Source organism: Monodon monoceros, unplaced genomic scaffold (assembly GCF_005190385.1).
Source record: "Monodon monoceros isolate NGI ecotype Baffin Bay Population unplaced genomic scaffold, NGI_Narwhal_1 Super_Scaffold_20, whole genome shotgun sequence".
Lineage (NCBI taxonomy): Eukaryota > Metazoa > Chordata > Mammalia > Artiodactyla > Monodontidae > Monodon > Monodon monoceros.
The window spans coordinates 72388938-72407937 of record NW_021703777.1 but is presented as its reverse complement, the minus strand read 5'-3'; the positions used below and the strand labels follow the sequence as shown (position 1 = coordinate 72407937).

The 19000-nt window shown below is 38.5% G+C and overlaps 1 protein-coding gene across 1 annotated transcript in view; it reads left to right on the top strand.

The window, feature by feature from the left end:
* NSUN7 (NOP2/Sun RNA methyltransferase family member 7) overlaps positions 1–19000 on the top strand; it is a 62531-nt gene that overhangs the window by 36090 nt on the left and 7441 nt on the right. The window contains exons 9-10 of the mRNA XM_029235495.1: positions 4376–4477; positions 6240–6357. Coding sequence (XP_029091328.1) covers positions 4376–4477; positions 6240–6357 — 220 coding nt within the window. The remainder of the gene's footprint in view (positions 1–4375; positions 4478–6239; positions 6358–19000) is intronic.

Genomic DNA, 19000 nt, shown 5'->3' with positions numbered 1-19000 from the left:
TAATTATACAACTCACCATAATGCAGAATCAATGGAAGCCCTGAGCTTGTTTTCCTGCAACTAGATGTTCCCATCTGGGAGTGATGGGAGACAGTGACACCCGAAGTGTGTTGCTTATGTCCAGTCTACTCCATAAGATGCAGCTTAATTGTCACTTGCCACTCACTGATAGGGATTTTTTTTTTAACATCTTTATTGGAGTATAATTGCTTTACAATGGTGTGTTAGTTTCTGCTTTATAGCAAAGTGAATCAGTTATACATATGTTCCCATATCTCTTCCCTCTTGCGTCTCCCTCCCTCCCACCCTCCCTATCCCACCCCTCTAAGTGGTCACAAAGCACCGAGCTGATCTCCCTGTGCTATGCGGCTGCTTCCCACTAGCTGTTTTACGTTTGGTAGTGTATATATGTCCATGCCACTCTCTCACTTTGTCACAGCTTACGCTTCCCCCTCCCCATATCCTCAAGTCCATTCTCTAGTAGGTCTGCGTCTTTATTCGTCTTGCCTCTAGGTTCTTCGTGACCTTTTTTTTTTCTTAGATTCCATATATATGTGTTAGCATATGGTATTTGTTTTTCTCTTTCTGACTTACTTTACTCTATATGACAAACTCTAAGTCCATCCACCTCACTACAAATAACTCAATTTCGTTTCTTTTTATGGCTGAGTAATATTCCATTGTATGTATGTGCCACATCTTCTTCTTTTTTTTTTTAAACATCTTTATTGGGGTATAATTGTTTTACAATGGTGTGTTAGTTTCTGCTTTATAACAAAGTGAATCAGTTATACATATACATATGTTCCCATATGTCTTCCCTCTTGCGTCTCCCTCCCTCCCACTCTCCCTATCCCACCCCTCCAGGCTGTCACAAAGCACCGAGCTAATATCCCTGTGCCTTGTGGCTGCTTCCCCCTAGCTATCTACCTTACTACGTTTGTTAGTGTGTATATGTCCATGACTCTCTCTCGCCCTGTCAAAGCTCACCCTTCCCCCTCCCCATATCCTCAAGTCCATTCTCCAGTAGGTCTGCGTCTTTATTCCTGTCTTACCCCTAGGTTCTTCATGACATTTTTTTTCCCTTAAATTCCATATATATGTGTTAGCATACGGTATTTGTCTTTTTCTTTCTGACTTCACTCTGTATGACAGACTCTAGGTCTATCCATCTCATTACAAATAGCTCAATTTCATTTCTTTTTAAGGCTGAGTAATATTCCATTGTATATATGTGCCACATCTTCTTTATCCATTCATCTGTTGATGGACACTTAGGTTGCTTCCATGTCCTGGCTGTTGTAAATAGAGCTGCAATGAACATTGTGGTCCATGACGCTTTTTGAATTATGGTTTTCTCAGGGTATATGCCCAGTAGTGGGATTGTTGGGTCGTATGGTAGTTCTATTTTTAGTTTTTTAAGGAATGTCCATACTGTTCTCCATAGTGGCTGTATCAATTTACATTCCCACCAGCAGTGCAAGAGGGTTCCCTTTTCTCCACACCCTCTCCAGCATTTATTGTTTCTAGATTTTTTGATGATGGCCATTCTGACCTGTGTGAGATGATATCGCATTGTAGTTTTGATTTGCATTTCTCTAATGATTAATGATGTTGAGCATTCTTTCATGTGTTTGTTGGCAATCTGTGTAACTGATAGGGATTTGATATGAGTCTGCAAGCAATTGATTTATTATGGTCTCTGTGCAGTCAAACCTCTCTGCTAATGATAATCTGTATTTGCAGCCGCTCCCCAGTGCTAGCATCACTGCCTCAGCTCCACCTTAGATCATCAGGCATTAGATTCTCTTAAGGACCACGCAACCTAAATCCCTTGCATGTGCAGTTCACAGTAGGGTTCACATTCCTATGAGAATCTAATGCTGCCCCTGATCTGACGGGAGGTGGAGCTCAGGCGGTAATGTGAGTGATGGGGAGAGGCTGTAAATACAGATGAAGCTTCACTCTCTCGCCCACTGCTCACCTCCTGCTGTGTGGCCCAGTTCCTAACAGGCCACGGACCACTACTGGTCCGTGGCTGGGGGTTGGGGACCCCTGCACTATACCACACAATTTTTAACTGGACTTATACTGAACTATGTGGAATTCTGTCTTGCTACAGAAAATTTCTTTCCAAGACTAACCAACTCAGATGGGAGTATGGTGGACTTAGAAAATTCCCATACTAACTTTGGGAAGTGATCAAAGAAGAATTAGATTTTGAAAGAAGAGGGGACGAAATAGCTGCAGCTACAATAAGCATTCCAGTTAAGAGAACTAGAACTTAGAACTACTGTGAGACTCTGGCCTTATCCTGGGTCATCTTGAAGTGGGAATGCAGAACAAAATAAACCATAGGTAAAAATCATTTAGAGGCTGGGGTGTGGGTGAAGCACAAAGGTAACTACAAATGACAAAAAGAGGGAAAGTAAAAAGTTTCCTAGATATTGGTAATATTTTGAAATCCTTGAAGAGGTGACCGGATAAGCCAAGAAGTGGTCTTTGGCAAACCTGGAAAAAAGGAGGGTCTTGAAGGAAACTGTACTTTGATGAGGTAATAGCCAGAGCAAATAAGGAACTGCTGACCTAGTGATTATGGTAGAAATATTAGTCATAAATTTAGTGGGGATGGATCCAAAAGACTTAGATTCGTGAGAAATCATGAATTAGTTTGAAAAACAATTTAACATTGGAAAACATTACAACCAATTTTAGAATGTTTATCATAAACATTATCATATTTGAGGAATGTACGAAGTCGATCTCTGCTAACAACCTGGAATTATTTTAAAATAGGGTGAAAAGGTAAGCTGGTATGGTTTTAGAGTATTATAATGGGTAAATAGTCCTTTAAAAAGTGATGAAAGAGAAAAATGTAAAGTGTAAAACTAAATTGGGAAGAAATGGAGTTTAATTAACCTTTAGTGATATTACTGGAGTGGGGAATAGCCAAATATATGGTATAAATAGTTGGCTTTCATACTGCAGGGAGTTACTGAGAGGCAGAATAAAACAGGGGTTAGAAGGTTGGTCATATTGCCAAGCTAGAACCTGGCTCTCAACTAGTAGCCATGTGACCTTAGACAAGTTGTTTAATGTATGCTTGAACAGTTTTTTCAATGTTAAAAGGAATAATAATGCTTCAAGGGTTGTTGAATAAAATAATCTATTTAGAGTAGTATTCAATGTATCTTAGTTAATATTATCAAGAAATATGTTAAAAATAGTTTCAGGGGCTTCCCTGGTGTTGCAGTGGTTGAGAGTCCACCTGCCGATGCAGGGGACACAGGTTCGTGCCCTGGTCCGGGAAAATCCCACATGCCGCGGAGCGGCTAGGCCTGTGAGCCATGGCCGCTGAGCCTGTGCGTCCAGAGCCTGTGCTCCGCAACGGGAGAGGCCACAACAGTGAGAGGCCCGCATACCGCAAAAAAAAAAAAAAAAAAAGAAAAAATATATATATAGTTTCAGAAATGTAAAGAATTACTATAAGAGTTTCTTTCTTTCTTTTTATTAATTTTATTTATTTATTTTTGGCTGCATTGGGTCTTCGTTGCTGCACATGGCCCCTCTAGTTTTTTCTTCCAAAATTTCTTTCAGTAAGTTAATGTTTTTAACTGTATCCCTTTGTGTTCTTTCTTACTCAGATCTGACTATAGCCCATCAGTTTCTACCTTGGAAAATAAATCTTTTTTTCCTCTATTAGTACCCAGACTGACTGTATTCTGTTTTTTATACCTAAATGACTTATTTTGGCTGGTTGGGTGACTATATCATAAGAACTTGGAGAAAAAAGGAAAAATAATATTAAAACTAAGCAAAATTACCTTTATCAATTCAGTTTTTAAGTCAGTATTTTTATAATACTGCCTATTTATTTATTTTAAAAAATTTATTTATTTTTATTCATTTATTTTTGGTTGGGTCTTCGTTGCTGTGTGCGGGCTTTCTCCAGTTGCAACGAGCGGGGGCTGTTCTTCATTGTGATGCATGGGCTCCTCATTGCAGTGGCTTCTCTTGTTGCGGAGCATGGGCTCTAGGCACGTAGGCTTCAGTAGTTGTGGCATGCAGGCTTCAGTAGTTGTGGCTCACGGGTTCCAGGGCACAGGCTCAGTAGTTGTGGTGCATGGGCTTAGTTGCTCCGCGGCATATGGGATCTTCCCAGACCAGGGCTTGAACCCGTGTCCCCCGCATTGGCAGGTGGATTCTTAACCACTGCGCCACCAGGGAAGTCCCCTGCCTATTTATTTTTGATAAATATTTTCCATGAAAACTGTCATTAATAGGGAAAATGATTAAAATATTAAATAATGTGATAATAGCAATATATGAAAAACATCTAATAGTGATATATTTAAAAGCATTTATTTCCTTTTAGATACAGGTTTACTTAAAGATTTCTCTCAAGGAGGCCCGTCAGAAGATAAACTTCATGTTCTTGCTCAACAGCAATATGAACAGCTAACACATGCAATGAAATGTAAGTTTGTTATCAGTGTAATATGAAAATATGTTGTAAATCTTAGAAACATTAATACTTCATTTATCTATTATATTCAGGCAATCATGTGTGAACCATAAGTGAATTTTTCAGAACACTCAGTTCCTTCAAATAACAAAATATTTATTTTTACCAATTTAATTCTCAAAAATATATGCTTTACTATCATTTTAAACATAGGTTAGCAAGAATAATTTACAGCTTTCTTTAATGCTGAAGTAAAATAATTACATCCATCCATTGTTGTACAGTTTCATCTTCTTTATTTCTTTTCTTTGGCTTCTTACTCGATGTAATTTTTCCGTTGTCATTGTGCCTGCCCCTAACTCTTCTATAATCCCAATTTTAATCAAACTCTTACTTCTCTTAGTACTAAAAAGAGAACAGAGAGATGCAATTACAGATAAAGCCTAGATCTCTTTAAGTCTGAGTAACAAGGCTCTTTAAGTATTTATATTATTGCTTCAATCACTGCATTTACATTTTGAGTACCATTTAGATGTTGAGTACCAATGCCCTTCCACACATAGATATGGAAATCTAGACGTCTCTGAGAAATTATATAAACTTTAATTAATTCAGTGCATGTTTATCAAATGCCTACTCTGGGTCAGATATTAAGCTGGTTGTTAGGGATATGAGTGTGGATAAATCCTGACCTCCAAAGGCTCAAAGGTAAGTATAGGGTATAGATGATTTAATATATGAAGATATAACCTATGTGAAGTAGAAATAAGGCAAAATAGAAAACACAGAGGAGTTCTGCCCCTTTAATTGATGTTATTAAAAATATTTATTTGAATATGATAGTATGTATATGATCTATGAAGTGAGTTGATTGGAAGATGAGGAAGTTGATAAATAATGCATTTTTAAACTTCTTTCTCTGATTATTTAAAATTGCAGGATAATCTTTTGAAACTAACTGTCCTCTGTATCTGCTTTGATTTGCTCTATAGCATTTGTCACTTCCTGATGCTATATATATGTGTGTGTGTGTGTGTGTGTGTGTGTATTTTTTTTTTTACTTGGGCTGTGCCACTGCTTGGCTTGCAGGATCTTATTTCCCCAACCAGGGATCGAACCTGGGCCTCTGGCAGTGAGAGCGCTGAGTCCTAACCACTGGACCACCAGGGAATTCCCTAATTTTCTTATTTATTTGTCTTATGTCAATGAAACATAGAAAATAAGCTCCCTGGGGCAGGGATTTTTGTGTGTGTATACTGAATGGTGAGAACACTGCCTAGCACATAGTAGGTGCTCAGTAAGTGTGAATAAGTGAGTGAGTTGCAGGTAGTAAGATTACCTCATTTTACAGTTGAAGAATTGGAGAGTTAAGTAATTTTCCCAGGTTCATACAGCAGTAAGTTACAGAATTGGGATTCACATCTAAGTCTGTCTGTTTCTAGAGTCCTTTTAACTAGTTACGTGATATGGCTTGTGGAAGAATAGCTGGGAGTGTCAAGCTTATGGTAATCTGCAGTATTTATTTGTTTGTGTTTGTAATTAGGTTGGTCACATTTGATTAGATTTCCATACAATCCAGTTAGATTTATTTTATTTATTGGCCACAGACTACATTACTAATACATGCTTTAAAGGGGAGCCATGCAAGCATCTGTAGAAATAATTCCTATCAAAACCATGTGGTATTAGTACAGACAGACGTTTGAAAACATAACAGATTTGTTTAGGATTGTTACTGGGGTCATTGTATTAATTCCATCTTCTTTAAATGTAGTTACTAGAGCTCAAGCAGTTGTTTACTGCACATATTCAGTTTATCCAGAAGAAAATGAAGCTGTTGTTAAGAAAGCACTGGAATTTCAAGACCACGGGACTAAAGTACAATCTTATAGGTAAGAAAGGAAGGATTCTTCTAAACACCTCAACCAAATATTTTTGAAAGTGAAAAATTTTGATTTTCTGAGTTAGAAGTAGAAGACGTTTCAGTTCCTTTTTATTAGACTTTAATATGACCAAATAGCCTAACTTCTTACAACTTTAAAGTAGATTCTGTAAAGCCTTTACAATGGCTTGGCATGTGCATTCTCTTGTACACTAAAAGATTCTTGTTTTTGTTGTTATTGTTAAATAAGGCTAAAGGCATTTGGGCTTGGACTTGATTGATTTCTGGATAAATTGAGTATAAACTTTATACCCTGAGTTTTAGATACATCTGTGCTTCAGTAGAAGAAAAGTAAGAGTATAAAATAACCTTAGAAAATAGAGAGAAAATTGGATGTTTATTATCTGAAAACATGTGTTTCTTAGACCCATTTAGCCTTTGGTACCCACAAGAACTAAGATAAGAATAGCTTGAATAACCATAGTAGCTTCTGGGTAAAATGCTATAATAAACTAGGGGCAGAGAAGAAAAACAGTAATACTCCGTCTAAACTCTGGACGTCAAGATAAGGAGTATATTTAAGATTACTATATGATACCAATTAGTTCTTCAAGACTGTGACAGTTAATAAGGTATTTTAAAATGTCTCCTATTTTTTACTTATTTCTCCTGTTCTGAACTTTTACTGTAATTCTTATAGTAGCATCTTAATGTGTATATGGTTTGCTCTCTCCTTTTAATTAGATATTTTTCCTTTGCCAGTTCAAAGGTGGACATGTTTGCAACCACATCCGTATTTCCCTTCTTACTTTGCTTCCTTATTTAGTAATTCTTGTTGGTAGCTAACAGCCAACCTTTTTTCTGCCAGCTTCTCAACACAGCATTAACTAAATCTCCATCTAGTGGCAAAGAGAATTATTTCAGGTATATGACCAAAATCGTTAGTGTGGATGACTCTTGATTTGTCTGTCAGGGATATGGTTCTAAGAATGTAATATGGCAAAAATAGAGGAACATCTCCACACCCTCTCTAGCATTTATTATGTGTAGACTTTTTGATGACAGCCATTCTGACCAGTGTGAGGTGATGCTTCATTGTGGTTTTGATTTGCATTTCTGTAATAATTAGCAACATTGATCATCTTTTCATGTGCCTACTGGCCATCTGTATGTCTTCTTTGGAGAAATGTCTGTTAAGGTCTGCCAGTTTTTCGATTGGGTTGTTTGTTTTTTTGTTGTTAAATTGTATGAGCTGTTTGTATATTTTGGAAATTAAGTCCTTGTTGGTTGCATTGTTTGCAAATATTTTCTCCCATTCCTTAGGTTGTCTTTTCATTTTTTTTAATGGTTTCCCTTGCTGTGCAAAAGCTTGTAAGTTTGATTAGGTCCCATTTGTTTATTTTTGTTTTTATTTCTATTGCCTTGGGAGGCTGATCTAAGAAAATACTGCTACAATTTATGTCAGAGAATGTTTTGCCTATGTTCTCTTCTAGGAGTTTTATGGTGTCAAATCTTATATTTAGGTCTTTAAACCATTTTGAGTTTATTTTTGTGTGTGGTGTGAGAGAGTGTTGTAATTTCATTGATTTACAGGTAGCTGTCCAGCTTTCCCAATACCACATCAACAAGTCTTCGAGAGAGACTGTCTTTTCTCCATTGTATATTCTTGCCTGTTTTGTCAAAGATTAATTGATCATAGGTTTGTGGGTTTATTTCTGGGCTGTCCTGTTCCACTGAACTGTATGTCTGTTTTTGTACCAACAGCACACTGTTTCGATTACTGTAACTTTGTAGTATAGTCTGAAGTCTGGAGGGTTATGCCTCCTGCTTTGTTCTTTTCCCTCAGGATTGCTTTGATAATTCTGGGCCTTTTGTTGTTCCATATACATTTTAGGATTATTTGTTTTAGTTCTGTGAAAAATGTCATGGGTATTTTGATAAGGATTGCATTAAATCTGTAGATTGATTTGAGTAGTATGGCCATTTTAAAAATATTAATTCTTCCAATCCAAGTGCATGGGATATCTTTTCATTTCTTTGAATCATCTTCAGTTTCTTTATCAAAGTTTTATAGTCTTCAGCATATAGGTGTTTACTGCCTTGATTGAGTTTATTCCTAGGTATTTTTTTTGATGCAGTTTTAAACAGGATTTTTTTTTTACTTTCTGAAATTTCATTGTTAGTGTAAAGAAATGCAACAAATTTCTGTATATTAATATTGTATCCTACTACCTTGCTGAATTCATTTATTCTCATAGTTTTTGTGTGGAGACTTTAGGGTTCTCTATATAGAGTATCATGTCATCTCCAAATAGTGACAATTTTACCTCTTCCCTTCCAATTTGGATACCTTTCATTTCTTTTTCTTATCTGATTGTTGGGGCTAGGACTTCCAATACTATGTTGAGTAGAAGTGGTGAAACTGGGCATCCTTGTCTTGTTCCTAAATTTAGTGGGAAGGTGTTCAGCTTTTCACTGTTCAGTATTATGTTGGCTGTGGGTTTGTCATAAATGGCTTTTATTATGTTGAAATATGTTCCCCCTATACCCACTTCTGTGACAGTTTTTATCAAGAATGGGTGTTGAATTTTGTCAAATGCTTTTTCTGTCTATTGAGATGATCATGTGGTTTTTGTCTTTCCTTTTGTTAACGTGGTGTATCATCACATTGATTGATTGTGTATATTGAGCCGTCCTTGCTACCCTGGAATGATTACAGCTTGATCATGGTGTATTATCCCTTTTACATATTGTTGGATTTTGTTTGCTAATACCTTGTTTTGAAGATTTTTGCATCTATATTCATCAAAGATATTGGCCTGTGGTTTTCATTTTTTGTAGTGTTTTTGTCTGGTTTTGGTATCAGGGTGATGGTGGCTTCAGAATGAATTTGGGAGTGTTCCCTCTTCAATTTTTTGGAATAGTTTGAGACGGGTAGGTATAAGTTCTTTGAAAATACTAACAGATACAAAGGGAGAAACTGACAATAATACAATAATAGTAGACCTTAACACCCCATTGACATCAATGGACAGATCATCCAGACAAAAAATCAGTAAGGCAACAGAGGTTCTAAATGACACAGTAGATCAGTAGGACTTAATTGATATCTACAGAACACTACTTCCAAAAAAGCCAGAATACAGATTCTTTTCAAGGGCACATGGAATGTTCTCTAGGATAGACCACATACTAGGTCATAAAAAAAAACCTCAACAAATTTAAAAGGATAGAAATTATTTGAAACATCCTATCTGACCACAACAGTATGAAACCAGAAATCCACCACAGAAAGAAAAACAGGAAAAGAATGAACACATGGAGACTAAACAGCATGCTACTAAGAAACCAGTGGGTCAACAATGAAATCAAAGAAGAAATGAGGAAATGCCTCAAGACAAATGAAAATGAAAACACAACCTTACAAAATCTATGGGATACCCACCCACTGGTGGTTGAAGCTGGGTCCTAGGGTTAGTGCTGGACTACTGACATCAAGAGCCGGGTCCTGGAGTCTGGTTGCAGGGCCCAGACATCCCAGAGCTGATATAACATGGCTGGGGGTGAGGCAGGGAAGGGGAGCAGATCCTGACACAGTTGGGTACAGAGTCTGGGGTGTCCTGAAGCTTGTGTTGGCCTGTTAATGGGCAGGGCCAGGGCCCAGCTGGTCCCAGGGCAGGGTCTGGCCTGGTCTGGACAGAATAGGTTTGCAGGCTGTGGGATTGTGGTTTTCTTGCATCTGGTGTCTGCCCACATTGGGTCAGCCTGGTCCAGAGGCTAGAGGAGGCAAGGCCCAGAGGATTCTGGGGCTGGTGCTTGCTCACTGGTGGGTGGAAATGGGCCCTGGGCCCTCTATTGGGCACGGCTGTGTCCAGAGGCAGATGTGGAGGTCTTTAGGCAGTCTGTCTGCTGATGGGTGGTGCTGTATCCCACCCAATTAGTTGCTTGGCCTGATTTGTCCCAGCACTGGCACCTAAAGGCTGTTGGGTTGGGTGGGGCCAGGTCTTGGTGCTAATGAGCTAGAGGGAGGATTCCACAATGGTGTTTGCCAGTATCAGCATCCATGTGGTAGAAGGAACTCCCAAGAATGGCTGCCACCAGTGTCTGTGCACCCAGGGTGAGTGCAGCCACCCCTCACCTCTCTGAGAGACTCTGCAAGACCAGCAGGTAGGTCTGGCCCAGGCTCCTATCAAATTACTGCTTTTTCCCTGGGTTCCAGAACATGTGAGATTTTGTGTGTGCCATTTAAGAGTGAAGTCTCTATTTCTCCCAGTCCTGTGGGACTCCCGAAATTAAGTCCCACTGGCCTTCAAGGCCAAATGCCCTGGGGCCTTGTCTTCCTGGTGCCAGACCCCCAGGCTGGGGAGCCTGACGTGGCGCTCATGACTGTCACTCTTGTGGGAGAACCTCTGCAATATAATTATTCTCCAATTTGTGGGTCACCCACCTGGGGTTATGGAACTTAGCTATATTTCAAGTCTGCCCCTCCTACCTGTCTTGTGGCTCTTTCTTTATGTCTTTAGTTGTAGAAGATCTTTTCTGGTAGGTACCAGACTTTTTCATCAATTGTTGTTCTGCAAATAGTTGTGATTTTGGTGTGCTTGTGAGAAGAAGTGAGCTCAGAGTCTTCCTACTCTGCCATCTTGGCCAATCTTGGTCACTGTGGTTTTGATTTGAATTTTCCTGGGAACTAATGATGTTGAGCTTCTTTTCATGTGCTTATTAACTGTTTATATGTCTTCTTTGGACAATGTCTTCAGGTTCTTTGCCCATTTAAAAACTGTATTATGGGACTTCCCTGGTGGCGCACTGGTTAAGAATCCGCTTGCCAAGGCAGGGGACACGAGTTCGAGCCCTAGTCCAGGAAGATCCCACATGCCGTGGAGCAACTAAGCCTGTGTGCCACAACTACTGAGCCTGTGCTCTAGAGCCCGCAAGCCACAACTACTGAGCCCGCATGCCACAGCTGCTGAAGCCCTCGTGCCTAGAGCCCATGCTCCACAACAAGAGAAGCCACCGCAACAAGAAGCCTGCACACTGCAACGAAGAGTAGCCCCAGCTTGCTGCAACTAGGGAAAGCCCATGAGCAGCAACGAAGACCCAACGCAGCCAAAAATAAATAAATACAATAAATAAATTTATTAAAAAAAATTGTGTTACAGTTGGCCTTCCATGTCTGAGGGGTCCACATCTGAGGATTCAACCAACTACAGATTGAAAATATTTGGAAAAAATTTCCAGTAATTTACAAAAAGCAAAACTTGAATTTGCTGCAACTATTTACCTAGCATTTACATTGTATTAGGTATTATGAGTAGTCTAGAGATAATTTAAAGTATACAGGAGCATGTGCTTAGGTTATATGCAAATACTACACCATTTTATATAAGGTATTTGAGCATCTGTGGATTTTGGTATCCAAGGGGTGTCCTGGAACCAATCCCCCTCATACCAAGGGATGACTGTATTTGTCTTTTTTTTTGTTGAATTGTAAGACTCCCTTATATGTTTTGTATATCATACCCTTATCACATATATAACTTGCAATTATTATCTCCCATTCGTGGGCTGTCTTTTTACTTTCTTGATAATGTCCTTTGATGCATAAAAGTTTATAATGTTGAAGAAGTCCGATTTATTTGTTTTTTATTTTATTGCTTGCGCTTTAGGTATCATATCTAAGAAACTGTTATTTAATGCAAGGTCATGAAGAATTATGCCTATGTTTTCTTCCAACCATTTTGTAATCTTAGCTCTTACGTTTATGTCTGTTATCCATTTTGATTAATTTTTGTATATGTTATGAGGTAGGGGTCCAACTTCATTCCTTTGCATGTGGATATCCAGTTGTCCCAGCACCGTTTGTTGAAGAGACTATTCTTTCTACAGTGAATGGTCTTGGCACCCCTGTTGAAAATCAGTTGATCATAGATGAATGGGCTTATTTCTGGCCTCTCAATTCTGTTTCATTGATCTGTATGTCTATACTTACGCCAGGATCGTAATAAGAGATTTTTAAAATCACTAATGGATGCCTAGCTTTATCAAAAGCCTTTGCAGCATTTAATGATATGATCAAATGTTTTTTCTCATCTGACATTTTAACATGGTGGTGAATTAATGCTAAATATTTTCTAATAGTGAACAGTCTGTGAGCTTGAAGGTTAGGTCCTGATAGGTTGTATTCTGTGTTTTGATTTTCTGTTACTAGTAAAGGTGGAGTATAGGGAAGATAAACAGTGCATGAGTGGGATTGGATTGCTCTTCTAGCCTTGGTGCTCATTAAGATAATCAGTAATCACATACACCTGGCTTCTGATGGGTACTTTGCCCACTTCGCCTCTGTTGTTTCAGGATCTTTATTCTCATTGCTCTCAGTGAGCCCAGTTCTATAATGGCCTCTCCTACTGTCAGCCCTGGCCTAGGGAGGGAAGCCACCAGTGAACTCATGAGTGCTGCTAGTGCCCTCCCAGCAGCACACTCCTTGTTGCTCTGATAAAATGTGTATCTTCTGGGCCCTCCTCTCAACATAGTCCTCTGGAGAGTTCTTGAGCCCTAATATTACATCCACTGAAGCAAGCTCACTCCTCTGAGGCTTTTAATCCTATCTTCCACTGTCTGCCATGACAGTCTGGCATTTCTCCTCACTAAATGTGAGCCATTGTTTGTTAGCTTTCTATTTATACTTAAGAAATTACCACAAATGTAGCAGTTGAAGACAGTACCTGTTAATTAACTCAGAGTTCTGTAGGTCAGTTGTCTGGATGGCATGGATGGATTCTCTGCTCAGGATGTCAGCCTGATGAATTCTTTGCTGGAGACTCTGGGGGAAAATTTGCTTCCATCCTCACTCTTGTCGTAGTGGGACTGAGGTCCTTGTTTCTTTGCTGGCTGTCAATCCAAGATTGCTCTCTGCTTCTAGAGACCACATTCATTCCTTGCCACTTGCCATTCCTCCATCTTCAAGCCAACAATAGTGCATTATACTCTGCTCGTGCTTTGAATCTCTGATTTCTTCTGTCTCTAACCTGTAGACCTGGATGGCTCCTGTGATTAGGTCAGGTCCACTGAGATAATACCCATAGCTTAAGGTTAACTAATTTGAGCCTTAATTACATCTGCAAAATTCCTTTTTCCATGTGTATTATTTGCCTGAGCTGCCACAATAAATTATCCTAAACTTGTTGACTTGTAACAACAGAAATTGATTCTCTCGCAGTTCTGGAGACCAGAAGTCCAAAATCAAGTAGTTGGCAGGGGTGATTCCCTCTAGGGCCTCTGAGAGGGAATCTATTCTGTGACTCTCTTCCAGCTTCTGGTGTTTGTTAACACTCCTTGGTGCTCCTTGGCTTGTAGCTTTATCACTCCAATCTCTGCCTCCATCATATGGTCTTCTTCCCCTGTGTGTCTCTGTATATCCTCTCTTCTTGTAGGGACACCAATATTGGACCTAGGGTTTATCCTACTCCAGTATTAGCTCCTTTGCTAAGACCCTATTTCCAAATAAGGTCACATTCTGGAGTTTTGGGTGGACATGAATTTGGTGGGGGGGACACTATTGAACCCACAATAGTCCACTCTCTGGCCCCCTAAAATTGATGTCTGTTTCATACACAAAATACATTTATCTTACTCCAACATTCTCAAGTCTTCACCCATTCCAAGATCAATTCTAAATCCAAAATCTCATTTAAGTATCACCAACTCAAAAATTCCCAAATGTCATCATCTAAGTCAGGTATGAGTTGGACTCTGGGTATTAACTTATTTTATTATTCAAAGAAATAGACTGTAAGTTGGGGTTTGAAGATCATTTTGTTATGCAGGGCCAATTTCTGTATGGTAAGTTTACCAGTATTGATTATGGATTATTATTACTATTAGAAAAGATAACATGTATGTAGCTAAAATATATCATGGTCTATTAAATATTTGTTGAATACCTACTATATACCAGGCACTTTTCTAGGTGCTAGATATATCTAAGTGACAAAAATCCAAACCTTACATTGGTAAGAAATAATTATTTTCAGTGAGTATTCTTTATTTAATATATAAGTGAATTATTTTTTTTGATGCTTTCTATTTGTGTAGAGAACATAGACGAATAGGCTTCAGAAATTCAGTTTGTTGGTTACAGGGTTGGTAAGAGGAGTGACTAGCTGTGTAGAACCTACACAGCTATTATATTTCGGCTTATTTCAGCACAAACATTTTATTAAGCACCACTATTGGCCAGACTCTTTGGCATGTCATTTGAGGTCATGTGTGTCTGCCCACATCCTAAGTGACCTCTACATCCTCTTACTCACTCTCTGCCTCAGCCACATGGAAATACTTGCTGTCCCTGAACACACATCTTCGTGACACTTGTGCTTTTGTTCATGTTCTTCTTTCTGTCTAGAATCCCGTCTTTGCCTTATTGGAAACCTACTTACTCTTCAAGACATAGCACCAATGCTCCTTCCTCTGTGAAGTTTTCATATTTGCTATCTCCCATGGCCACAATTAATTGTACCTTATTCTGTACTCCTACATAGTTTTGTCTCTACTTGGCTCAGCATTCGTATGTGGTCTTCTTTATATTATTGTATACCAATTAGTTTCTCCAACTAAATTGTAAACTATTTAAGAGAGCTAATATTTTATTTATGTGTTTTTCACATAGTAGGCAAATGAGTGAATAAATATAAATTTGAAATGGTTTTAAACTTCAGAATATAACATACAAAATTATTAATAAGAGTTCCTGATATTTTAACTTTTGTGGAAAATTATTTATTCCTTTGATTACATGTTTTATTTATAAAAGCATGGGACTATAACAATTATTGTTTATGAATGAACCATTTACTATTGAATGAAAAATTAAATATAAAAACTAAAATTTTAGTTTAAACATATTAGTGATTAGAGATTTTTGTATTTCTGACACAAAGTCTTTTCTTTGGTATGTACTTTCTTGAACACCACATAAGTCATCTATTAATCTCAAAAGTGATTGAGAAGAATAATGTAGTGATAGGCCATATTTTTATATTGTAATTGTGCAAAAAGTAACCAAAAGAAGGAAGTCGTACTTTTTGTATTCTGACATGTGGAGGTAAAGGATATTTTGGATTATACGTTTGTGATTACTATACATATTTACCTGTTTTGATAATGGAAGCCTTTTTATTAACATATTAGTGACTTGGGGAAGAGTTTTTAATATGTTGAAAGGTTCTTGGCATAGTTGTTTAAAGATGGGAAACTTGGGAAGTATAATAAACTATGAGCTAATGTGAAATACTAGAGCTTTTATTTTATAATAGTATTGTACTGATTTGACATTCTGTTCTTTTTTTTTATTGACGTATGGTTGACTTTACAATGTTGTGTTAATTTCTGCTGTACAGCAAACTGATTCAGTTATACATATATATACATTCTTTTTAAAAAATATTCTTTTCTATTATGGTTTATCACAGGATATTGAATATAGTTCCCTGTGCTATACAGTAGGACCTTGTTGTTTATCCATTCTATATATAATAGCTTACATCTGCTAACCCCAGCTTCCCACTCCATCCCTCCCCCACCCCCCTTCCCTCTTGGCAACCACAAGTCTGTTCTCTATGTCTATGAGTTTGTTTCTGTTTCATAAATAGGTTCAATTGTGTCATATTTTAGATTCCACATATAAGTGATATCATATGGTATTTGTCTTTCTCTTTCTGACTTCACTTAGCATGATAATCTCTAGCTGCAAATGGCATTATTTTGTTCTTTTTTTTTGGCTGCGTTGGGTCTTCGTTGCTGCGTGCAGGCTTTCTCTAGTTGTGGTGAGTGGGGGCTACTCTTCGTTGCGGTGTGCGGGCTTCTCATTGCAGTGGCTTCTCTTGTTGTGGAGCACGGGCTCTAGGCGCGCGGGCTTCAGTAGTTGTGGCACACGGGCTCAGTAGTTGTGGCTTGAGGGCTCTAGAGCACAGGCTCAGTAGTTGTGGCACACGGGCTTAGTTGCTCCGTGGCATGTGGGATCTTCCCGGATCAGGGCTCGGAACTGTACCCCCTGCATTGACAGGCAGATTCTTAACCACTGCACCACCAGGAAAGTCCTATTTCATTCCTTTTTATGGCTGAGTAGTATTCCATTGCATATATATGTACCACATCTTCTTTATCCATTCATCTGTCAGTGGACATTTATGTTGTTTCCATGTCTTGGCTGTTGTGAATAGTGCTGCTCTGAACATAGGGTGCGTGTATCTTTTTGAATTATAGTTTTGTCTGGATATATGCCCAGGATTGGGAGTGCTGGATCATATGGTAATTCTGTTTTTAGGTTTTTTTTTTTTTTTGACTGTGCCACACGGCTTGTGGTATCTTAGTTCCCTGACAAGGGATCGAACCCGGGCCCTAAGCAGTGAAAGTGTGGAGTCATAACCACTGGACCGCCAGGGAATTCCCTTCTATTTTTCCTTTTTTAAGGAACCTTCATACTGTTTTCCACAGTGGCTGCACCAACTTACATTCCCACTAACAGTGTAGGAGGGTTCTCTTTTCTTCACACTCTCTCCAGCATTTGTTATTTGTAGATTTTTTTAATGATGGCCGTTCTGACCGGTGTGAGGTGGTACCTCAAGTAGTTTTGATTTGCATTTCTCTAATAATTAGAAATGTTGAGCATCTTTTCCTGTGCCTACTGGCCATCTGTATGTCTTCTTTGGAGAAATGTCTATTAAGATCTGCCAATTTTTCGATTGGGTTGTATGTTGTGTTGTTGTTGAGTTGTATGAGCTGTTTGTATATTTTGGAAATTAAGTCCTTGTTGGCTGCATTGTTTGCAAATATTTTCTCCCATTCAGTAGGTTGTCTTTTCATTTTCTTAACGGCTTCCCTTGCTGTGCAAAAGCTTGTAAGTTTGATTAGGTCCCATTTGTTTATTTATTTATTTATTTCTATTGCTTTGGGAGTCTGACCTAAGAAAAGATTGGTACGATTTATGTCAGAGAATGCTTTTCCTTTGTTCTCTTCTAGGAGTTTTATGGTGTCATGTCTTATGTTTAAGTCTTTAGGCCATTTTGAGTTAATTTTTGTGTATGGTGCGAGGGTGTGTTCTAACTCTATTGATTTACGTGTGGCTGTCCAACTTTCCCAGCACCACTTGCTGAAGAGACTGTCCTTTTCCCATTGTATATTCTTGCCTCCTTTGTCGAAGATTATTTACCTATAGGTGTGTGGGTTTATTTCTGGGCTCTGTATTCTGTTCCATTGACCATATATCTGTTTTTGTGCCATTACCACACTGTTTTGATTACTGTAGCTTAGTAGTATTGTCTGAAGTCTGGGACAGTTATGCCTCCTGCTTTGTTCTTCTTTTAAAATTTTATTTATTTATTTATCTATCTATCTATCTATCTATGGCTTTGTTGGGTCTTTGTTGCTGTGCGCGGGCTTTCTCTAGTTGTGGTGAGTGGGAGCTACTCTTCGTTGTGGTGCACGGGCTTCTCACTGCGGTGGCTTCTCTTGTTGTAGAGCACAGGCTCTAGGCACGCGGGCTTCAGTAGTTGTGGCACATGGGCTCAGTAGTTGTGGCTTGTGGGCTCTAGAGCGCAGGCTCAGTAGTTGTGGCACATGGGCTTAGTTGCTCCACGGCATGTGGAAGCTTCCCAGACCAGGGATCGAACTCATGTCCCCTGCATTGGCAGGCAGATTCTTAACCACTGTATCACCAGGGAAGTCCCCTCCTGCTTTGTTCTTTTTCCTCAGGATTGCTTTGGCAATTCTGGGTCTTTTATGGTTCCATATAAATTTTAGAATTATTCGTTTTAGTTCTGTGTAAGATGTCATGGGTAATTTGATAGGGATCGCATTAATTCTGTAGACTGCTTTGGGTAGTATAGCCATTTTAACAATATTAATTCTTCCAATCCAAGAGCATGGGATATCTTTCTGTTTCTTTGAATCATCTTTAATTTTCTTTATTAATGTTTTATAATTCTCAGCATATAAGTCTTTCACCTCCTTGGTCAAGTTTATCCCTATTTTATTTTTTTTGGTGTGATTTTAAAAGGTATTGTTTTTTTACATTCCCTTTCTGATATTTCATTGTTAGTGTAAAGAAATGCAACCGATTTCTGTATATTAATCTTGTATCCTGCTACCTTGCTGAATTCATTTATCAGTTCTAGTAGGTTTTGTGTGGAGTCTTTAGGGTTTTCTATATATAGTATCATGTTATCTGCATATAATAACAATTTTACTTCTTCCCTTCCAATTTGGATACTTTTCATTTCTTTTTCTTGTCTGATTGCTGGGCCTAGGACTTCCAATACTATGTTGTGTAGAAGTGGTGAGAGTGGCATCCTTGTCTTGTTCCAGATTTTAGCAGGAAGCCTTTCAGTTTTTCACCATTGAGTATTCTGTTGGCTGTGGGTTTGTCATAATTTTGCTATTATGTTGAGATACGTTCCCTCTATACCCACTTTGGTAAGAGTTTTTATCATGAATTGATGTTAATTTTGTCAAATGCTATTTCTGTGTCTATTGAGATGATCATGTGGTTTCTGTCTTTTATTTTGTTGGTGTGGTGTATCTTATTGATTGAATTGCATTTGTTGAACCATCCTTATGAACTTGGGATGAATCCCACTTGGTCGTGGTGTATGATC